General features: G+C 45.9%; 1 protein-coding gene and 1 non-coding gene across 2 annotated transcripts in view; both read right to left on the bottom strand.

Moving 5' to 3' along the window:
* Positions 1-24,322, bottom strand: part of ZNF487 (zinc finger protein 487) — a 72,585-nt gene that overhangs the window by 15,559 nt on the left and 32,704 nt on the right. The window contains 1 exon segment of the mRNA XM_030941434.1: positions 9,965-10,178. Within this exon segment, the coding sequence (XP_030797294.1) occupies positions 9,965-10,036 (72 nt within the window). The 5' untranslated portion in view covers positions 10,037-10,178.
* On the bottom strand, positions 8,445-8,506 carry LOC115900571. The gene has a single exon (XR_004060245.1). It is a non-coding gene; the product is annotated as a U7 small nuclear RNA (small nuclear RNA).

Below are 24,322 nucleotides of genomic sequence, written 5' to 3'. Positions count from 1 at the left end.
GCACTTTAGGAGGCCGAGGCTGGTGGATCACCTGAGGTCAGGAGTTCGAGACCAGCCTAGCCGACATGGTGAAAGCTCGTCTCTACAAAAATACAAAAATTAGCCAGGTACGGTGCACGCCTATAGTCCCAGGTGCTTGGAAGGCTGAGGCAGGAGACTCGCTTGAACCCGGGAGACAGAGGTCACAGTGAGCCAAGGTCACACCACTGCACTCCAGCCTGGGTGAAAGAGCCAGACTATGTCTCAAAAATTAAAGTAAAATAAAATAAATGCTAACAATCATCTGAGCCTACAGTGAATCACAATCTTTTTGCTGGTAGATGGTCTTGCCTCAATGTTGATGACTGCTGACTCATCAGAGTGGTGGTGTGCTGAAGGCTGGGATGGCTGTGCAATTTCTTAAAATAAAATGACAAGTATGCCACATTGATTGACTCTTTTTTTTCTTTTCTTTTTTTTTTTTTTTTTTTTTTTGAGACAGAGTTTCACTCTTGTTGCCCAGGCTGGAGTGCAATGGCATAATCTCAGCTCACTGCAACCTCTGCCTCCCAGGTTCAAGCGATTATCCTGCCTCAGCCTCCCAAGTAGTTGGGATCACAGGCATGTGCCACCACACCCGGCTAATTTTGTATTTTTAGTAGAGACGGGGTTTCTCCATACTGGTCAGACTGGTCTCAAACTCCTGACCTCAGGTGATTGATCCACCTGCCTCAGCCTCCGAAAGTGCTGGGGTTACAGACATGAGCCACCGCACTCGGCCAACTCTTCCTTTCATGAAAGATTTCTCTGTAGCACAAAATGCTGTTTAATTTTACCTACAGAACATCTTTCAAAATTGGATTCAATCCTCTCAAACCCTGCTGCTGCCTTATTAACTAAGTTTATTTAAGTCTAAATTCTTTGTTGTCATTTTAACAATGTTCACAGCATCTTCACCAGGAATAGATTCAATCACAAGAAACAATTTTCTTCTCTCATGCATAAGAAGCAACTCATCTGTTCAAGTTCTACCATAAGATTGCAGCAATTCAGTCACATCTTCGGGCTCCACTTCTAATTCTACTTCTCTTGCTATTTCCACATCTGTGGTGACTTCCTCCACTGAAGACTTGAATCCCTCAAAGTCATCCATAAGGGTTGGATTCAAGTTCTTCCAAATTCCTATTAATGTTATTTGGACCTACTCCCATGAATGGTCTTAGTGGCATCTTGATCAGTGAATCCATTCCAGAAGGTATTCAATTTACTTTGCCCAGATCCATCAGAGGAATCACTCTCCATGGTGGCTATAGCCTTACAAATTTCCTTTTTTTTTTCTGAGATACAGTCTCACTCTGTTGCCCACGCTGGTGTACAGTGGCACAATCTCGGCTCACTGCAACCTCTGCCTCCCAGGTTCAAGCAATTCTCCTGCCCCAGCCTCCCAGATAGCTGGGATTACAGGTATGCACCACCATGCCCAGCTAACTTTTGTATTTTTAGTAGAAACAGGGTTTCACCATATTTGCCAGGCTGGTCTCGAACTCCTGACCTGAGGTGATCCACCCGCCTCGGCCTCCCAAAGTGCTGGGATTACAGACACGAGCCACCATGCCTGGCCACAAATTTATTTCTTAAATAATAAAAGTTGAAGGTCAGGCACAGTGGCTCACGCCTGCAATAACAGCACTTTGGGAGGCCAAGGCGGGTGGATCACGAGGTCAGGAGTTTGAGACCAGCCTGGCCAACACGGTGAAACCCTGTCTCTATTAAAAATACAAAAATTAGCCGGGAGTGGTGGCTTGTGCCTGTAGTCCCAGCTACTCAGGAGGCAGAGGCAGAAGAATCACTTGAACCTGGGAGGTGGAGGTTGCAATGAGCTGAGATCGTGCCACTGCACTCCAGCCTGGGCGACACTCCATCTCAAAAAAATAAAAATAAAAAATAAAACTTGAAAGTCAAAATCACTCCTTGGCCGGGCGCGGTGGCTCACGCTTATAATCCTAGCACTTTGGGAGGCTGTGGTGGGCAGATCACTTGAGGACAGGAGTTCAAGACCAGCCTGGCCAACATGGTGAAACCATCTCTACTGAAAAAAATACAAAACAATTAGCAGGCAGGCACCTGTAATCTCAGCTACTCAGGAGGCTGAGACAGGAGAATCGCCGAACCTAGGAGGCAGAGGTTGCAGTGAGCCAAGATCACGCCATTGCAATCCAGCCTGGACAACAAGAGTGAAACTCTGTCTCAAAAAAAAAAAAAAAAAAAAAATTACTCCTTGATCCATGGGCTGTAGAATGTATGCATGCTAGTAAGCATGAAAACAACATTAATTTCATACCTCATAGCTCTTGTGTGACTAGTTGTTGATGAGCAGTAACATTTTGAAAGAAATATTTTTTTCGGAACATTAGGACTCAATAATTTGTTTAAAATAATCAGTAAACCAGCTGGGCATGGTGGCTCATGCCTGTAATCCCAGCACTATGGGAGGCCGAAGTGGGTGGATCACGAGGTCAGGAGTTGGAGACCAGCCTGACAAACATGGTGAAACCCCATCTCTACTAATAATACAAAAATTAGCTGGGGGTGGTAGTGCACACCTGTAATCCCAGCTACTCAGGAGGCTGAGGCAGGAGAATCACTTGAACCAGGGAGGCAGAGGTTGCAGTGAGCCGAGATCACGCCACTGTACTCCAGCCTGGGCGACAAAGCAAGACTCCGTCTCAAAAAAAAAAAAGAAAAGAAAAAAAAATTCAGCAAACTATGCTATAAACAATATGCCAGCCAGGCACAATGGCTCACACCTGTAATCCTAGTACTTTGGGAGGCCAGGACGGGTAGATCACCTGAGATCAGGAGTTCAAGACCAGCCTGGCCAACATGATGAAACCCAGTCTCTACTAAAAATACAAAAAATCAGCCGTGCGTGGTAGCACGCACCTGTAATCCTAGCTACCCACGAGGCTGAGTCAGAAGAATCACTTGAACCAGGAGGCAGAGGTTTCAGTGAGCCGAGATCGTGCCACTGCACTCCAGCCTGGGTAACACGGTGAGACTCTGTCTCAAAACAAAAAAGAAAAGAAAAAAAAGTTTTCCTTTGTATTTACATTTGGGCTGTTTGGCACAAGAGGCCTAATTTGGGCCTGTCTTGGCATTTGATATATGCCTTCCTCATTAAGCTTAATTATTTCTAGCTTCTGAATTAAAGTGGGAGATGTATGACTCTTCCTCTCACCTGAGCGCTGAGAGGCCACTGCAGGGTAGTTAACTACCCTAATTTCAATATTGTTGTGTCTCAAGGAATAGGGAGGCAAGAGGAAAGGGAGAAAGAAAGGGGAAGAGCCAGTCAGTGAAGCAGTCAGAACACAGGCAACATTTGTTAATTTTAACTGATTTATATACGGTTTGGGGTATCTCAAAACAATTAAAATAATAACAGAAATCACGGATCACAGATCACCATAATAGATAATAATAAAAATGTCTGAAATAGTGCCAGAATTACCAAAATGTGACCCAGACACACAACATGAGCACATGCTGAAAAAGAAAAATAGTTGTGAGGCTAGGTGAGGTGGCTCATGCCTACAGTACCAGGGCTCTGGGGGACCAAGGTGGGAAGATCACTTGATGCCAACTGTACACAACTGTAGTCCCAGCTACTCAGGAGGCTGAGGCACGAGAATCGCTTGAACCCAGGAGGCCAAGGTTGCAGTGAGCTGAGATCAAGCCACGGCACTTCAGCCTGCTGACAGAGGGAGACTCTGTCTCAAAAGTAAATAAATAAATAAATAAATAGTGTCTACAGATTTGCTCAATGCCGGGTTTCCACAAACTTTCAATTGTTAAAAAAAAAAAAAAAAAAGAAAGAAAAGAAAAAAGAAAAAAAAGCACAATATCTGCAAAGTACATTAAAGCAAGGGACAATAAAACGAGGTGTGCCTGTAACCAATGATATCAAATGTGGCTAGAAAGCCACGTAAGAGGGGCTGGGCATAGTAGCTCAACCCTATAATCCCAGCACTTTGGGAGGCAGAGGTTGCAGTGAGCTGGGATCGCACCACTGCACTCCAGCCTGGGCAACACAGCAAGACTCCGTCTCAAAAACAAACAAACAAACAAACAAACAGAAAGAGTAATTCACTAGATAATTAATTTTTAAAAAAGAAAGTCATGTTAAGAGGAAGACTGAAGATTTCACCACTAGAGGTCACTGCTGGGATAGCCTTAAGGACTGGGATAGCCTTAAGGCTTTGAGTTCCCTACAGACCAACCTTGGAGATAGAGACAAAAAGCAAAGTAAACTGTGAACAAGTTTTGGTCTGAATGGGGTTATGTGAACTAATGTGTGTGAGACATAGCTTTGCCCTGGAACAAACACCCCTGCCACCCACCTGGGGATGACAAATGACAAGGTAGAAAGAAACAACTTGGACTTGTATCAAGTTCTAAAGGATAATTTCCCTAATATAAAGAAATTAAATCTGGCCAGGCACGGTGGCTCAAGCCTGTAATCCCAGCACTTTGGGAGGCCGAGACGGGCGGATCACGAGGTCAGGAGATCGAGACCATCCTGGCTAACACAGTGAAACCCCGTCTCTACTAAAAAATACAAAAAGCTAGCCGGGCGAGGTGGCGGGCGCCTGTAGTCCCAGCTACTCAGGAGGCTGAGGCAGGAGAATGGCGTAAACCCGGGAGGCGGAGCTTGCAGTGAGCTGAGATCCGGCCACTGCACTCCAGCCCAGGTGACAGAGCGAGACTCCGTCTCAAAAAAAAAAAAAAAAAGAAATTAAATCTATAATTTTAAAACTATTCATAAAGAAAGGCCAGACCCTAGCAAAATTCACTGCTGTAATTTTACAAGCAATAAGGAATAAATAGCACCAAACTTACACAAGCACTTATGGAGAATAAAGAGAAAATACTAAACATGTTTTCTGAAACAGGTATAAAATTAATATACACCTAACAAAGGCCAGGGGCAGTGGCTTATACCTGTAATCCCAACGTTTTGGGGCCCAGGAGTTCAAGACCAGCCTGGGCAATATACCAAAACACCATCTCTAAAAAAATACAAAAAATTAGCCAGGCATTATGGTACATGCCTGCAGTCCCACCTACTCAGGAGGCTGAGATCAGAGGATTGCTTGAGCCCAGGAGTTCAAGGGAGAGGTGAGTTATGATCATCACACCACTGCACTCCAGCCTGGTAACAGAGCAAGTTACAGAGCTAAAACAAAATAGAGCAAGTTTTGTTTTTTGTCTCAAAAAAACAAAAGGCTGGGCTGTGCACGTTGGCTCGCACCCTTTGGGAGACCAAGGCAGGCAGATCACCTGAGGTCAGGAGTTTGAGACCAGCCTGACAAACATGGTGAAACCCTGTTTCTACTATAAAATACAAAAAGTAGACGGGCGTGATGGTTAACCCCTGTAATCCCAGTTACTCAGGAGGCTGAGGCAGGAGAATCGCTTGAACTGGGGAGGTGGAGGTTGCAGTGAGCTGAGATCGCATGACTGCACTCCAGCCTAGGCGACAACAGTGAAACTCTGTCTCAAAAAATAAATAAATAAATATTAGAAGAGGCCAAGTTTGATAGCTCACGCCTGTTATCCCAGCACTTTGGGAGGCCAAAATGGGCAGATCACTTGAAGCCAGGAGTTCAAGACCAGCCAGGCCAACATGGTGAAACTGTGTCTCTCTAAAAATACAAAAATTAGCCAGTCCTGGTGGTGCATGCCTGTAATCTCAGCTACTTGGGAGGCAGAGGCACAAGAATCGCTTGAACCCAGGAGGCGAAGGTTGCAGTAAGCCAAGATAGTGACACTACACTTCAGACTAGGCAATAGAGTGAGACTCTGTCTCAAAAAAAAAAAGACTTTCAAGAAAGGAAAATAACAGCCAGGCATGGTGGCTCATACTTGTAATCTCGACACTTTGGGAGGCTGAGGTGGATGGCATCTGAGGTCAGGAGTTCAAGACTAGCCTGGTCAAGATGGCAAAACCCCGTGTCTACTAAAAATATAAAAAATTAGCTGGGCATGGTGGCAGACGCCAGTAATCTCAGCTACTCAGGAGGCTGAGGTATGAGAATTGCTTGAACCCAGGAGGCAGAGGTTGCCATGAGCTGAGATCATGCCACTGCACTCCAGCCTGGGCGACACAGCAAGACTTGGTCTCAAAAAAAAAAAAGAAAGAAAGAAAACAACAGACTCTTTCAGAAACAAAGACACAAAAATATCTAACAATTTGTCATGGAATATATTTTAAAAGGATAAAACAACAATATAACTTTGTTTCTGGAAAATAGGCTGGTTTAACATTTGAAAATCAAAACATTAACAAAATTAACTTGATCCATAGGTTAATATCAATCAATCCACTGAAAAAGAGGAAAACAATATAATCATCTCAATAATAATTAAATTCATTCTTCTGGTCTATTAGCTAAAAACAAATAATAATAATTAAACGGCTGGCCGCAGTGGCTCACGCCTGTAATCCTAGCACTGTGGGAGGCCGAGGCAGGCAGATCATGAGGTCAGGAGATCGAGACCATCCTGGCTAACACAGTGAAACCCCATCTCTACTAAAAATACAAAAATTAGCCAGGCGTGGTGGCAAGCGCTTGTAGTCCCAGCTACTTGGGAGGCTGAGGCAGGAGAATGTTGTGAACCCAGGAGGTAGAGCTTACAGTGAGCCGAGATTGAGCCACTGCACTCCAGCCTGGACAACAGAGCGAGACTCTTGTCTCAGAAAAAAAATAATAATAATAATAATAATTAAACTCACAGCCTGAGCAACATGGCAAAACCCTGTCTGTAGAAAAAATAAAAAAATTAGTCAGGCATTGTGCTGTGCACCTGTAGTTCCAGCTACCTGGGAGACTAAAGTCAGAGGATTGCAGTGAGCTGTGATCACACCACTGCACTCCAGACTGGGTGACAGAGTGAGACGCGACTTAAAAATTTTTTTTAAAAAGTTCAAATTCAGCACCCACTGGATGATAAAAAGTCTCAGTAAACCAAGGGCCAGGAGCAGCGGCTCACTCCTGTAATCCCAGCATTTTGGGAGGTCAAGGTGGGTGGATCACCTGAGGTCAGGAGTTCGAGACCAGCCTGGCCAACATGGCGAAACCCCGTCTCTACTAAAAGTGCAAAAATTAGCTGGGTGTAGTAGCATATGCCTCTAGTCCCAGCTACTTGGGAGGCTGAGGCAGGAGCATCACTTGAACCTGGGAGGCGGAGGATGAAGTGAGCCAAGACCATGCCACTGCACTCTAGCCTGGGTGACAAAGTGAGACTATGCCTAAAAAGAAAGAAAGAAAGAAAAGAAAAGAAGAGAGAGAAAGAGAGACAGAGAGAGAGAGAAAGAGAGAGACTGGATACCTTAGAAACAGCAATAATGAGAGGCAGGAAGAGGAAGAAGACTTCACGGACAAGACAGAAAAGAAATAACCACAGAGGAAGGAATAGATCAGAAACCAACTGAGAAGACATTCTAGGGAGATTAAACATGAGCATCAACTGGACAGAACGCTCAATTAAGGCAAGCACTGAAGTACCCCATGACATTTGGATACCCCTACCAGGCAGAACCAGCAAGTCATGTTGTTCAAAATGAGAAAGGGAAACGTGGAGATACTTGCCAGAAAATACAGCTTTAACCTTGCTGTTGTACAATCTATACATACATTTAAGGTGTTTATCTGAAGGTGATATAATCCATTCTTTCATGCAGCTATCTCAGCTTCTATGCCTGGATCAAGCAGGACCATCAGAAAGAGGTCTATGGGACCAAGGTGCCTCCATCCCTAGAAATGCACTGACTGGAGTACTCCACCCGCACAAAGTACTCAATTACAGGCAGCAGACTGCACTGATTTCTGGTACTCATTGAAAGACTGAAGACTGTCTACTAAGCCATCTACAGGAAAACTGGAAAAAGAATGTTTTTTAGACTTCAATGCCAATAACTCTTTTCTTTTTTTTCTTTTTAAGGGGCTTTCCAGTGTGAAAGGAAAATAAATCTTGGGGCACCAAAATCACTAAGCTAAAGAGAAAAGTCAAGCTGGGAACTGCTAAGAGCAAACCTGCCTCTCATTCTATTTAAAGTCACCCCTCTGCTCACTGAAATAAATGCAAAACTGATTGCCTCCTTTGAAGAGGCTAATCAGAAACTCAAAAGAATGCAACTATTTGTCTCTTACCTACCTAAGACCCTGGAAGCCACCTGCCCTCCAAGTTGTCCCACCTTTGCTTCCAGTTGTCCTGCCTTTCTGGACTGAACCAATCTTACATATATTGATTGATGTCTCAAGTCTCCTTAAAATGTATGAAACCAAAGTGTGCTCTGCCCACATTGGTGCATGTCTGATCAGGACCTCCTAAGGCTGTCATAGGCGCATGTCCTCAACTTTGGCAAAATAAACTTTCTAAATTAACTGAGGCCCATCTCAGATATTTTGGGTTCACACTGGCAAAAACTGGAAAGCCTGCTAGACAAATTCTAAGAGCCGTAACTCTTTTGAGTCTAGTTCTGTTGCCAAGGTTGGAGTGCAGTGGCGGGATCTTGGCTCACTGCAAGCTCCGCCTCCCGGGTTCACCCCATTCGCCTGCCTCAGCCTGCCGAGTAGCTGGGACTACAGGCGCCCGCCACCACGCCTGGCTAATTTTTTGTATTTTTAGTAGAGATGGAGTTTCACGGTGTTAGCCAGGATGGTCTCGAGCTCCTGACCTCGTGATCCGCCCGCCTCGGCCTCCCAAAGTGCTGGGATTACCGCACCCAGCAAAGAGCTGTAACTCTTAATGTCTCATGAGGAATTTTTTTTTTTTTTTTAAATTAAGGCGGAGTCTCCCTCTGTTGCCCAGGCATGATCTCGGCTCACTGCAATCTCCAACTCGCACGTTCAAGCTGTCTCATGAGAAATTCTTTTCTGTTTTCCCAAGATGGAGTCTTGCTCTGTCGCCCAGGCTGGAGTGCAGTGACGCGATCTCAGCTCACTGCAACCTCTACCTCCCGGGTTTAGGCGATACTCCTGCCTCAGCCTCTGGAGTAGCTGGGATTACAGGCATGCACCACCATGCCCAGCTATTGTTTGTATTTTCAGTAGAGACGGAGTTTCACTATGTCAGCCAGGCTGGTCTCGAACTCCTGACCTTGTGATCCCCCCTGGCCTCCCAAAGTGATGGGATTACAGGCATGAGCCACCACGCTAGGCTTTTTTTTTTTTTTTTTGAGATGGAGTCTCACTCTGTCACCCAGGCTGGAGTGCAGTGGCTCTATCTCAGCTCGCTACAACCTCCCCCTTCCGAGCTCAAGGGATTCTCCTGCCTCAGCCTCTGGAATATAGTGAATGGGATGACCTGGACACTCACCCCTCTGGAGTTCAGTGGTTTTCATCTTTCATGTCAGGCAGAAATTAGTAATCCAGGAAGCTGTTCCCTGCTCTACTTTCTGAGTAAGCATGGTGGAAGCACCCACATCTCTCAAGGCCACTGCGGTAACGGGCATAGCACGGGGAGCTCAGGATCTGGAAAGAGTAGATAATTCAGAAAAATTCAAAGGCCGTTGGGGTGTTTAAGACAGAATTTTCTTGGCCAGGAGTGGTGGCTCACGCCTGTAATCCCAATACTTTGGGAGGCGAAGGCGCGGGGATCACCTGAGGTCAGGAGTTCGAGACCAACCTGGCCAACATGGTGAAAACCTGTCTCTACTAAAAATACAAAAATTAGCCAGGCGTGGTGTCACGCGCCTGTAATCTCAGCTACTCGGGAGGCTGAGGCAGGAGAATACAGTGAGCCAAGATCACGCCACTGCACTCCAGCCTGGGCAACACAGCGACACTCTATCTCAAAAGAAAAAGAAAAATAATTTTCTTAGAAGTAGGTAGCATTTCTTTCCCTCCCAACCAGGTTCTCTCAACCCTGAAGATGGGGAGACATTTCCTGGGCAAGCCTGACCCTAGGTTTAGGCCCAGCTCACCTGACAGCTGGAGCAAAACTCCCGTTGAGTCAGCTGGGATGGCTTGTGGAGCACAAGCATTACATATTGCATCTCTCCGTGCAAATCTGGGTCGTGTTCTTTCTCAGCCTAGTCCTCTGCTGCTGTGAAAACTGGTGAGAGGTTTCCATTCAGGTGGGCCATGCTTCCTCCACCTCACAAGTGCTGCTCTGTTTTCAGAGATTAGGAACTGGCCCTAGGGGCCAAAATCATTTTATTTGGGGCTTACATCAGGGCCCAAAGTCTTGGGACTCCCTGTGCCCCAGGATCTCGGGTTGGTCCTTCAAAAACCCAACCAAGACGACTGAGGACACATTGGCTGGACGGTTCAGACGAGGCCCGGGGCCCTCCATTATTAAATGCGGGCCCACAAACCCTGACTACAAGTGCCCCAGGATAAAACGGAGCTGGCATTATACTTGGCAACGATGTCTGGCGCTCAGTGCTGTAAGGATGCAACGCTGGACTTCCGCCGAATGGGCTTTTAGTGGGCAGGCAGAGCGGTGAGCCCCGAGGTCCAGCTCCCAGGCTGTGCTAGGGCGGGCGGTGCCCGCCTCCCTTCTGGAGCGCGAAGCGTCCCCGTAGTCCCCACTAGGGTGCGCAGTAGCGTCGGCACAAGACAGCCATGACCGACTGCCAGCCTGGCGCGCTGTCTCCTGTGCACCAAAGGGCCAAGGCCGCGGCCCCGCCCTCCCGCGGGCTCTGCGTGCTCTTTGAACCCGCAGGCGACCCGACCACGGCCCAGCCCTGCCACTACGGGAAATGGGCCGCGCATGCGCGGCAGTGCCCGTCGCTGTCACAGGCGTGACTCGCGCCGCGGACTTAAAGGGGCCGTTTCCCGTCAGGCTCCGCTACGAACCCTCGCCTCGCCCCGCCCCGAGCTGCGTCCTCCAGCCGCGCGGGGGCGCGTCAGGCGTTGACCCGGACGCAGACAAAAGACCGCAAAGGACGCCTGCACTGCAGGCATGGAAAGGCGAACGAGCCCGTGGCGCATGGATTCTTCCGGAAAGCAAAGCGGCTTTGTGATGCGGCCGTAATCACAATGCCAATGGGCTGGTGCTCGCTTCTCAAAATTTGAGACTTACTTGCAATACACAGAATTTGGGGGTGAATAAAAGTGCAAACTAAAAGAAAACGACTATCACACACAGCCTCGTATCCCGTAGAGGACTTTTTTTGAGACAAGGTCTGGCTCTGTTGCCCAGGCTGGAGTGCAGGGGCGCAGTCAGGGCTCACTGCACAGCAGCGATGGAAGCAATGTGTATGTGAGGACTTGGCATGATTCACTCCCTACATAATCAAGTACTAATGTTCCCACTGGAATAGGTGTAGAGGGAATGCATTCTTGACATGGTTCTACGAATAAGGGAAATTTTGTTTTAATTCTGCTTTATCTTTTCTGTTTTTCAGACTAGTCTCTACTAATTTAACTGCATCAAGTACATCAAAATCAATTTTAATTAAAAATCCAAAGTTTATTCCAGAGCTATCGATTTTCCAGCATGTTTTACAGCACAAGCATTAATGTTACACTAAATGAATTTTTGCATTACTTGGTTTAAAAACTACTCTTTCAACAACATTGAATATTAACATAGCACAAATCAGATCATTCACAAGTTTCAAAGCACATAGATGGTATTTGTAGGAGACTGACAAGTGATGGAGTTCAATTTTTTAAGCTAGTGAAAGGAGACCAGTATAGTCATAATAAACACTGTCCTCGGCTTACTGTTCAAAAGTATTTTGAAAATCTGTGAGTCGAGGGCCAGGCGCAGTGGCTCACGCCTGTAATCCTACCACTTTGGGAGGCTGAGGCGGGAGGATTGCCTGAGCTCAGGAGTTTGAGACCAGCCTGGGCAACACGGTGAAACCCTATCTCCACTAAAACACAAAAAATGAGCCAGGCGTGATGGTGTGCACCTGTATTCTCAGCTACTCGGGAGGCTGAGCAGCAGAATTGCCTCAACCCAGGAGGTGGAGGTTGCAACGAGCTGAGATCGTGCCACTGCACTCTACTTCAGCCTGGGCGACAGAGCAAGACTCCATCCCTAAACAAAAAAAGAAGAGATAAAGAAAACCTGAGTCCTAACAATTTTTTAAAATATTAAAAGAATTGCATTATTTCAAACCTTGTGCATAACATACAACTTTCAAATATTTATTCATATTGTTTTAAATCTGTATAAATTCCCATAAAACATGAGAGCATTATACTCATCAGGCAACCCTTGCTTTGTACAGTTCTAATATGCACAAATTTCAGTCACCATGATTTCATAACACGAGTCCCCCAACAACACAACTCAAATTTCAAGTACACAGTACATTAACTGTGAGTCTTCACATAAAGTGCAGGCTTGGCTGCTAGCTCTTCAGTCTAGACATCATTATATTAATAACAAATGCATGTAAAAAACAAAACCAAAAAAAAAAAACAAATGCATGTCATGATCAGTAACCAGTCACATCACTTCTGTCTGTTGGTGACTGCTCACTGTTAAGTTTTTCAGCTCACTCAGAGACAGTAACATCTGTAGTTGTGTGGGCTTCATCTTCCAGTGATATACAATGTTGTGGTTACTGAGAACTGCAGAACTCTCCCCACATAACTCCATCTGAAACTCTGCACTGAGAGAAAAATTGGCATGGCTTCTAGCAGCATAGCCTGTGTTCCCAGGATGACCCCAGTCCCCACCATTGAACTGCTTGCCTGAGAAATCTCAGTGCTGCCAGAGTAACTTACTGTTCTTGCCAACATCGGACCATAGGCCCCTGACCGCCCTCTCTCACAGCATTTAGTAAAAAGGACTTACAATTACGAATCTTTCCTCTGTCCCTTTGAGATGTTTATGTGATACACATGTTGTGTATGTGTATGCATGTGTGTATCTCCTACAGCTCAGAAGTGTCTTTCTCAAGGAACACTACTTCCTCGAGGAGCCACTGCTTTGAAATGTAGTGATTGGGAAAGGTAAGGCCTCTGTCTCCCAGTCTCTGTGGGAGAATAGAATCCTAACTTTGATCACTGCCAGCAGGCAGACACCACTGGCCTCATCACATTTACACTGGTCCCTTGTAATTTTTCATATCCGCAACTCTACTGAGCCCGTACTCGTACCCTTCCATACTCCCTCATTCCCCCTTTAAAATCACCAATCGACTACATTCAGTGGAGAGTATTTGGGGAAAAAAAAAAAAGGTAAGAAAATGGAAAAAAGATATAAAATATCCAACCATCAAAAAAAGAAAAAAAGCCCAATCATCACTGCACAAATCAGAATGGAGCTCAGCTCTTTCCCCTACTGTCAGTAGTTAATAATAAAATGTTTTCACCACTTTAACGTCTGCTGTGTTTATCTTTGATATTACCCAAAGATATGAGATAGATTCCCCACCCAAAACCTGGTTTTTCAAAACTGGTGACAAGGGCCGGGCGCAGTGGCTCAAGCCTGTTAATCCCAGCACTTTGGGAGGCCGAGACGGGCGGATCACGAGGTCAGGAGATCGAGACCATCCTGGCGAACATGGTGAAACCCTGTCTCTACTAAAAAAATACAAAAAACTAGCCGGGCGAGGTGGCGGGTGCCTGCAGTCCCAGCTACTCGGGAGGCTGAGGCAGGAGAATGGCATAAACCCGGGAGGCGGAGCTTGCAGTGAGCCGAGGTTGCGCCACTGCACTCCAGCCTGGGCGACAGAGCAAGACTCTGTCTCAAAAAAAAAAAAAAAAAACTGGTGACAGCCCCACATGCACAGAGAGAATATGTAAAGGCTTATGACTCACATGAGGCTTTCTGGGGGAGAACAGGGATGAATCCCAAATAGGTTCAAAAATAGCTTGAGTCTGGGTACAACGGCTCACGCCTGTAACCCCAGCATTTTGGGAGGCCAAACCAAGAGAGGATCACTTGAGCCCAGGAGTTTTGAGACCAGCCTGGGCAACATAGTGGCACTCATCATCTCTACAAAAAAAATTTAAAAATTAGCCAGGCATGGTGGCACACCCCTGTGGTTCCAGCTACTGGGGAGGCTGAGCTGGAAGGATCACCTGAGCCCAGAGGTCTAGGCTGCAGTGAGCTGTGATCATGGCCCTGCACTCCAGCCTGGGCGACACAACAAGACCCTGTCTCCAGAAGAAGAAAAAGAAGAAAAAAAAATGGCTTGAGAGCAGGGAGGAGAGACTGGCTTTGGGTGTTATTAAGGTCAAGGAGTGGGGCAGAAGTGAAGGCTCCAATGCACATGCTGGGGCCTGTGTGGCTTGCACTTGCCTTTAGAGCCAAAGGAGGAAGCACCTGGGCTTTCGAATCAGTCATCCAGGTGTGGGACAGAAGGGGCGGGAAGAGGTGGGGCTTAAAAGCTGTCAGTAGTCAAAGATCACATATGAAGTCAGACTCTCTAGTTCATAAAAACTACATTTACAGGGAACATACAAAAAATGGAAAATTAAAAGAGGCCAACAAAAATGAAATTGCAGCAAAGAAAAAGTGGTAACACAGGAAGTGAAACTGGAATTTAGCATTTCCTGCAGTGCCACCCAGTCCCTGTTCTCATCATGCAGGTTTCCTGCTCCTCGCAGAGCCAGCGAAGTTTACTTTGTGGTGTAGGAACTCTCTTCTAGTTGTCCTCTTCTTTTCCACCCTACTATCAGTTGGCAGGCTCTGCACGTGCTCCTATAATGGTGCAAACTGGCCAGGTGCAGTGGCTCACACCTGTAATCCCAGCACTTTGCGAGCTGAGGTGGGAGGATCACCTGAGGTCAGGAGTTCGAGACTAGCCTGACCAACATGGAGAAACCCCGTCTCTACTAAAAATACAAAATCAGCTGCGCATGGTGGCCCATGCATGTAATCCCAGCTACTCAGGAGGCTGAGGCAGGAGAATCGCTTTAACCCGGAAGATGGAGGCTGCAGTGAGCCGAGATCACACTGTACTCCAGCCTGGGCAATAAGAGCAAAACTCCATCTCAAAAGAAAAATGATAATAATAATAATAATGGTGCAAACTTTGGCCAGGCGCAGTGGCTCACGCCTGTAATCCCAGCACTTTGGGAGGCCGAGGCGGGCGTATCACCTGATGTCAGGAGTTCAAGACCAGCCTGACCAACGTGGAGAAACCCCATCTCTACTAAAAATACAAAATTAGCTGGGTGTGGTGGCACATGCCTGTAATCCCAGCTACTAGGGAGGCTGGGGCAGGAGAATTGCTTGAACCTGGTAGATGGAGGTTGCAGTGAGCCCAGACCACGCCATTGCACTCCAGCCTGGGCAACAAGAGCAAAATTCCATCTCAAAAAAAAATAATAAAAATAATAATAATGTTGCAAACTTTGAAGTTTACAACGTGGCTCCAAATGTATTACTAGTAGGATCACCACAGTGCAAGTGTTATCCCTTTAGAGATGAGGAAATAAGAGATGTCAAGGCTTCTTTTTCTTCTAAATCGTTGATATCTACTGTTATTTTACACTTAACAGCCATTTAAATTTGGATGCTAAATTTTCATCAGAAATACTTGATCTATAATTAGATTTTATTAAATTGACTATGGATAAACAGGCATTCACATACCCAAATTATTCTGGGCACTTAAAAGCTTTCCAGCTGGGCATGGTGGCTCACACCAATAATCCCAGCACTTTGAGAGGCCGAGGTGGGCAGATCACCTGAGATCAGGAGTTCAAGACCAGCCTGGCCAACCTGGTGAAACCCCGTCTCTACTAAAAATACAAAAAACTAGCCAGGTGTGGTAGCACACTCCTGTAATCCCAGATACTCAGGAGGCTGAGGCAGGAGAATCACTCGAACCCAGGAGGCAGAGGTTGCGGTGACCTCAACCTTTGAGGTCTCCGCAAAGGTTGGTGATCTCGCCATTGCACTCCAGCCTGGGCAACAGAGTGAGACTCCATCTCAAAAAAAAAAAAAAAAAAAAAAAGAGGCCAGGCTTGGTGGCTCACGCCTATAATCCCAGCATTTGGGAGGCCAAGTCGGACGGATCACCTGAGGTTGGGGGTTCGAGACCAACCTGACCAACATGGAGAAATCCTGTATCTACTAAAAATACAAAATCAGCCGGGCGTGGTGGCACATGCCAAAAAAATCCCAGCTACTTGGGAGGCTGATGCAGGAGAATCACTTGAACCCGAGAGGTGGAGGTTGCAGTGAGCCAAGATCACACCATTGCACTCCAGCTCAGGCAAAAAGAGCAAAACTACGTCTCAAAAAAAAAAAGTTTTCCAATAACTGAATCAAGTATCAGTATTTAAATTAAAACTTAGATTAAAATTAAAAGTAAACATTCAGGCCTGGCATGGTGGCTCACACCCGTAATCACAGCACTTTGGGAGGCCAAGGCAGGTGGATCACCTGAGGTCAGGAGTTCAAGACCAGTCTGGCCAATATGGGGAAACCCCATCTCTACTAATAATATAAAAATTAGCCAGGCGTGGTGGCGGGTGCCTGTAATCTGAGCTACTTGGGAGGCTGAGGCAGGAAAATCACTTGAACCCAGGAGGTGGAAGTTATAGTGAGCTGAAATTGTGCCACTGCACTCCGGACTGGGCAACAGAGTGAGACTCAGTCTCATTAAAACAAACAAACAAACAAAAGCTTCAATAGATGTTAACCGCTGAGGAACATTACAACAACATAAACAGAAATAAGCTCAAAATGCATGTTGAAGCATTACAAAATACTGAAAAGGAATTTTTTTTAAATACTGATTTCACAAGCGCACAGTTCCACTTCTGTAACACAGCTGTTAACTATTCCTTGGTTACTTACATAATGTTAGACTGAATTAAGTAGAATTTTCCTATGAAATTAGCTTTAAATAGTGAGCTGACTTGACTAATAACATACGCATCACTGAGCTTCAACATCCAGTACATTTCTATTCTCTGTGACTTGCGTATGTCAATATATACCAGGGTCTTGTGGTTTCTCTCTTTTCAGTACCATTAGATATACAGTTGACTTTTTTTTTTGGAGACAGAGTCTTGCTCTGTCACTGAGGCTGGAGTGCAGTGGCACAATCTTGGCTCACTGCAACCTCCACCTCCCAGGTTCAAGCGACTCTCCAGCCTCAGCCTCCAGGGTAGCTGGGATTACAGGCACATGCTGCCACACCCTAATTTTTTGTATTTTAGTAGAGACAGGGTTTCACCATGTTGCCCAGGCTAGTCTCAAACTCCTGACCTCAGGTGATCTGCTCGCCTCAGCCTCCCAAAGTGCTGGGATTACAGGCATCAGCCTCTGCGCCCGGCTTTTTTTATTTTTTACATTTTTTATTTTTTTGAGACAGAATCTTATTCTGTCACCCAGCCTGGAGTGCAGTGATGCAATCATAGCTCACCACAGCCTCTCTGGCTCAAGTGATCCTCCTGCTTCATCCTCCCCAGTAGCTGGGACTATGGGCATCCGCCACAATGCCCAGCTCATTTTTTTTATTTTTATATATTTATTTTTTCGAAATGGAGTCTTCCTCTGTCACCTAGGCTGGAGTGTAGTGGCATGATCTTGGCTCACTGCAACCTCCACCTCCAAGGTTCAAGGGATTCTCCTGCCTCAGCCTTCCCGATAGCTGGGACTACAGGTGTGTGCCACGCCCCCAGCTAATTTTTTATATTTTTAGTAGAGATGGGGTTTCGCCATGTTGACCAGGTCAGTCTCAAACTCCTGGCCTCAAGTGATCCACCCGCCTTGGCCTCCCAATGTGCTGGGATTACAGGTGAGAGCCACCGCGCCCAGCCAACCCCGTCTCTTCAAAAAGAAAAAAGTCCACATATACATGGACCCACACAGGTCAAACCCATGTTGTTTAAGGGTCAACTGTACTTTTATTATTAGAATTCAATAAGAAATTAAATGAATGCTTGATGCCCCATCTTCAATTCTCCACTTCTGCGCAAGACGAATTGAGTAACGGACCAGATTACACCTGAAAAAAAACTTATTTGACAAAATACAAGGATAAAAACAGTTTCCAAGACCCTGACCATCAGACAACAAAGAGGAATCCCTGAGAGATGTGAAACAAATGAGATGAGTCCTACAAGTGCCCCAGCTTACTGACTTGGGTAGTTTATAGAATGTGCTACAAGGAAAAATAACTAAGGCAGAGCCTGGCAGATTCCTTGAGTTGAAAAGATAGATTTGATAGTCTGGGGAGACACAGGCAGCTAGAATTCACAGAACACAGCACCAGAGAAGAAAGAGCTGCATGGACAGAAAACCTCAGAGACCTGCAGTGTACCCCTTGAGAGTTCAGCAGTATATTGATCAGCACATGAGTATAAGGACATTACCCACATCTGGCAAAAGAACCATCTAAAAACATCAGAGGAAACAGTGCCCAGTGCTCACACAGGGCATGGAATAGTGCCTGTTCCTACCAGGCAGATTAGAAATGTCATAATTCAGGCTGCACTTGGTGGCTCACGCCTGTAATCCCAGCACTTTGGGAGGCCGAGGCGGGCAGATCGCTTGAGTGAGGTCAGGAGTTCAAGACTAGCCTGGCCAACATTGTGAAACCCTGTCTCTACTAAAAATACAAAAATTAGCTGGGCATGGTGGCAAATGCCTGTAATCCCAGCTCTCAGGAGGATGAGGCAGGAGAATCGCTTGAACCCGGGAGGCAGAGGTTGCAGTGAGCTAAGATCGTGCCACTGCACTCCAGCCTGGGCAACAGAGTGAGACTCTGTCTCAAGAAAAGAAGGAAGAGAAAGGGAAAGGGAAAGGGAAGGGAAGGAAAGGAAAGGAAAGAAAAGAAAAGAAAAGAAAAGAAAATGTCATAATTAATGGTCCACTGGGTAAAGTACTCAGGAAGATCTAGCCTGGCAGTGAGGAATAATTCGCCCCAGAATGAGCAATGCCCTGGACCTGCCTAATAATCCTAAAAAGACAAAAACCATAGAGAACAAACTGTTTTCAGGTAACTTAACTATATCCCAGAATAAAGCTCAAGAAGATTTACAGGAATACAAAAATATCCCGCATCCAAAAAGTAAAATTTACAATGCCTAACATACAGTAAGATACCAGGCATGCAAACAGACAATAAAACACGACCTACAATGAGAATTACAGCATAGGAAAGATATAAAAACATCCACTCAAAATTCTGAAAATGGGCCAGGCGTGGTGACTCACACCTATAATCCCAGCACTTTAGAAGGCTGAGGTGGGAAGATTGCTTGAGCCCAGGAATTCGGTACCAGCCCGCACAACCTAGCAAGATCTCGTCTCTAAAGAAAAAAAAAAAAATTCTGAAAATGAAAACCATGCTTGAGATGAAAAATACACTAAATGAAATGAACAGCAGATTAGATATTAGAGAAGAAAAGATAATTGAACTTGAAGGCAACTAAGTTCACTTCTGAAAAAAAATCCAAAACAATGAAAAGAACATCACCGAGCTATGTGATTATTTAGAGCAGCCTAAGAAAGCTGGGCATGGTGGCTCACGCCTGTAATCCCAGCACTTTGGGAGGCTGAGGCGGGTGAATCACTTGAGGTCAGGAGTTCGAGACTAGCCTGGCCAATATGGTGAAACCCTGTCTCTACTAAAAATACAAAAATTAGCCAGGCGTGGTGGCACGTGCCTGTAATCCTACTCGGGAGGTTGAGGCAGGAGAATCTCTTGAACCCCCCAGGAGGCAGAGGTTGCAGTGAGCTGAGATCGAGCCACCACACTCCAGCTTGGGCCACAGAGTGAGACTCCATCTCCAAAATAAAAATAAAAATAAAAATAAAAAATAAATAAAGCAGCCTAAGATACACATAACTGGAAGGAGGATGGGGGGTTGTGGGCAGAAAAAATATTCGAAGAGATAATGGCCTAAATCTTTCTACCCTTAAAATAAAAACCCATAAATCTAAGGCCAGGTGCAGTGGCTCACACCTGTAATCCCAGCACTGCCTGGGACGCCGAGGCAGGGGGATCACTTGAGTTCAGGAGTTCAAGACCAGCTTGGGCAACATGGTGAAACCCGATCTCTACCAAAAACATAAAAAAATTAGCCTGGAGTGGTGGTGTGGTCCCAGCTACTTGGGATGCTGAGATGACAGGCTGAAGTGAGCCCTGAGGCAGAGGTTGCAGTGAGCTGAGATCATGCCACTCCAGCCTGGGTGACAGCGTGAAACCCAATCTAAAACAAACAAAAAACAACAGCCTGTAAACCTATAATTCCAAGAAGTTCAATGAAACCTAAACAAAGGAACATGAAGGAAATGATACCAGGGAACGTCAAATAATCAAATTGCTTAAAACAAGGATTTTTTTAAACCTTAAATCAGAGCTGGGCCTGATGGCTCATCCCTGTAATTCCAGTGCACTGGGAGGCCGAGATAAGAGGATTGCTTGAGTCCAAGAGTTTAAGACTAGCCTGGGCAACACAGTAAGACCTGGTCTCTACAAAAATAGCTGGGCATGGTGACAAGTGTCTGTTGTCCCAGCTACTCAGGAGGCTGCAGTGGGAAGCTTACATGAGTCCAGGAGTTCAAGGCTACAATGATCTATGATTGTGCCACTGCACTCCAGCTGAGCAACATGGCAAGGCCTTATCTCTTAAAAAAAAAAAACAAAAAAGCCGGGCGCGGTGGCTCAAGCCTGTAATCCCAGCACTTTGGGAGGCCGAGACGGGCGGATCACAAGGTCAGGAGATCGAGACCATCCTGGCTAACACGGTGAAACCCCGTCTCTACTAAAAATACAAAAAAAAACTAGCCGGGCGAGGTGGCGGCGCCTGTAGTCCCAGCTACTCCGGAGGCTGAGGCAGGAGAATGGCGTGAACCCGGGAGGCGGAGCTTGCAGTGAGCTGAGATCCGGCCACTGCACTCCAGCCTGGGTGACAGAGCGAGACTCCGTCTCAAAAAAAAAAAAAAAAAAAAAAAAAACAAACAAACAAAAAAAAACGACAATGGAATGAATCTTTAAAATATTGAAAGAAAAACTCAAAATCTAATTCTAGAGATTAGCAAAATTGTCTTTCTTTTCTTTTCTTTTTTTCTTTTTTTTGAGATGGAGTCTCACTCTGTTGCCCAGGCTGGAGTGCAGTGGTGTGATCTCGGCTCACTGCAAGCTCTGCCTCCCGGGTTCACACCATTCTCCTGCCTCAGCCTCCCCAGTAGCTGGGACTACAGGTGCCCACCACCACACCCAGCTAATTCTTTGTACTTTTAGTAGAGACGGGGTTTCACTGTGTTAGCCAGGATGGTCTCAATCTCCTGATCTCGTGATCCACCCACCTGGGCCTCCCAAAGTGCTGGGATTACAGGCGTGAGCCACCACACCCGGCAACAAAAATGTCTTTCAAAAATGAAAGTAACACTTCCAGTTCAGGGTACTGCTTCATACTCCTCCAATTAAGTAATGCTAAACACCCTGGAAATTGTATATATAAATAAACATGATATGGACTGAAAGGTAGAAAATGACAGACCAGCACGGGATCTTGGAACTCAAAGAATGACACGGTGCTAGGTTCACTGGGTATTCTTTTTGCCTCATATATTCCAGACTAGATGTTAGAGAAGCCAGCAACCTGAAAACATCAATGGGTACAGATTTTAAAAGCCTAAGGAGAGCCATCACTTTCTAGCCAAAGGACAAGGAGAGAAGGAGCTTTGTTAGAAAACTTTTAAAGGCCGGGCACGATGGCTCACGCCTGCAATCTCAGCACTTTGGGAGGCCAAGATGGGCGGATCACAAGGTCAGGAGATGGAGACCATCCTGGCTAACATGGTGAAACCCCGTCTCTACTAAAAACACAAAAAATCAGCCGGGCGTGGTGGTGCACACCTGTAGTCCCAGCTACTCGGGAGGCTGAGGCAGAGGAATCGCTTGAACCCGGGAGGACAGAGGTTGCACTGAGCCAAGATCATGCCATTGCACTCCAGTCTGGGTGACAGCAAGACTCTGTCTCAAAAAAAAAAAATTCAAGCAATATACAAAAAGACAACTCCTCCACTAGGTGCAGTGGTTCATGTCTGTACTCCCAACACTTTTGGAGACTGAGCTCGGAGGAACTGCTTGAGGCTAGGAGTTTGAGACCAGCCTGGGAGACATAGTGAGACTTCCATCTCTACAAAAAAAAACTGATTAAAAAAAAAAAACGGGCCAGGCACGGTGGCTCACTCCTGTAATCCCAGCACTTTCGGAGGCTGAGGCAGGTGGACTACCTGATGTCAGGAGTTCGAGACCAGCCTGGCCAACATGGTGAAACCTCATCTCCACTAAAAATACAAAAATTAGCCGGGCGCGGTGGCATGTGCCTATAATCCCAGCTACTTGGGAGGCTGAGGCAGGAGAATCGCTTGAACCTGGTAGGGGGAGGTTGCAGTGAGCTGTGATCGCTCCACTGCACTCCAGTCTAGGCGACAGAGCAAGACTCTATCTCAAAACAAAAAACAAAAAAACCAGCCAGATACAGTGGCTCACGCCTGTAATCCCAGCACTTTGGGAGGCCAAGGCAGATGGATCACCTCAGGTCGGGAGTTCAAGACCAGCTTGACCAACATGGGGAAACCCTGTCTCTGTGCATGGTGATGCATACCTGTAACCCCAGCTACTCAAGAGGCTGAGGCAGGAGAATCGTTTGAACCTGGGAGGTGGAGCTTGTGGTAAGCTGAGATCACGCCATTGCACTCCAGCCTGCGAAACTCCGTCTCAAAAAAAAAAAAAAAGAAACTAGGCCAAACAGGGTAGCTCATGCCTGTCATCCCAGCACTTTGGAAGGCCAAGGTGGGTGGATCACCTGAGGTCAGGAGTTCCAGACCAGCCTGGCTAACATGGTGAAACCTCGTCTCTCCTAAAAATATAAAAACTAGCCAGGTGTGGTGGTGGGTGCCTATAATCCCAGCTACTTGGGAGGCTGAGGCAGGAGAATTGCTTGAATTCGGGAGGCAGAGGTTGCAGTGAGCAGAGATCGCACCATTGCCCTCCAGCCTGGGCGACGAGCAAAACTCTGTCTCAAAAAAAAAAAAAAAAAGCTAGAACAAGTAAGTTTAGAAAGGTCATAGAACATAAGCTCAACTAAAAAATCAACTGTATGTCTATATATTAGCAATAAAACATGGACACCTAAATTTAAAATAAAACACCATTTGTAATAACTGAAAAAATTACTAAGCTATAAATTTTAAAAATACTTTAAATTGCTAATCTCTGTATCATTCCAATTTTAGTATATGTGCTGTCGAAGCAAGCACACTTAGCTATAAATCTAACAAATACATATCAGACTTGTATGCTGAACACAACTTATACCCTGAATACTACAAAATGCTAACGAAATAAATTCAGGAAAATCTAAGCAAATGAAGAGATGTACTATGTTAATGCATTAAAAGACTCAATATAATAAAGATGTCAATGCACTCCAAAATTCCAAAACAATATATAAATGTAACATTTTTCCTATCAAATTCACAGCAGAGTTTTTTTTTGTTTTTGTTTTTGTTTTGAGACAAGGTCTCCGTCTGTAGCCCAGGCTAGGGTACAGTGTAGTGGCGTTATCATAGCTCACTATAACCTCGAACTTCTGAGCTCAAGTAATCCTCACACCTCAATGTCCCACGTAGCTAGGACTACAGGCATGTGCCACCACATCCAGCTAAATTTAAACTTTTTTTTCATACAGACAGGGTTAGCTACATTGCCCAGACTGGTCTTGAACTGCTGACTTTGATTTTCCCGCCTCTACCTCCCAAAGCACTCAGATTACAGGCATAAGCCTATGTGACCAACCACAGCAAGATATTTTATAAACAACCTTATTCTAAAACGTATATGCAAAGGCAGGGGAAGGCCAGGCATGGCGGCTCACACCTGTAATCCCAGAACTTTGGTAGGCCGACGAGGGTAGATCACTTGAGGTCAGGAGTTTAGGACATGCCTGGCCAACATGGTGAAACCCCGTCTCAACCAGAAATACAAAAATTAGCCAGGCACAGTGGCATGCACCTATAATCCAAGTTACTCAGGAGGCTGAGGCAGGAGAATCACTTGAACCCAGGAGGCAGGGGTTGCACTGAGCCGAGATCGTACCAGTGCAACTCCTGCCTGGGTGATGGAGTGAGACCCTGCCTCAAAAAAAAAAAAAAAAAAAAAAGAGCATAAGAGCAAAAGAAAAGGCAAGAGAAGGCTCGGTGTGGCACAGTGGCTCATGCCTGTAATCTCAGCACTCATAATAAAGGCAGGCGGACGGCTCGAATTCAGGAGTTAGAGACTAGCCTGGGCAACATGGCAAAACCCCGTCTCTACAAAAATTGGCTGGGTGCGGTGGCTCATGCCTGTAATCCCAGCACTTTAGGAGGCCGAGGCAGGTGGATCACCTGAGGTCAG

This window comes from Rhinopithecus roxellana, chromosome 11 (assembly GCF_007565055.1).
Source record: "Rhinopithecus roxellana isolate Shanxi Qingling chromosome 11, ASM756505v1, whole genome shotgun sequence".
NCBI classification, from domain to species: Eukaryota; Metazoa; Chordata; class Mammalia; order Primates; family Cercopithecidae; genus Rhinopithecus; species Rhinopithecus roxellana.
This window is presented reverse-complemented; position numbering and strand designations above follow the sequence as displayed.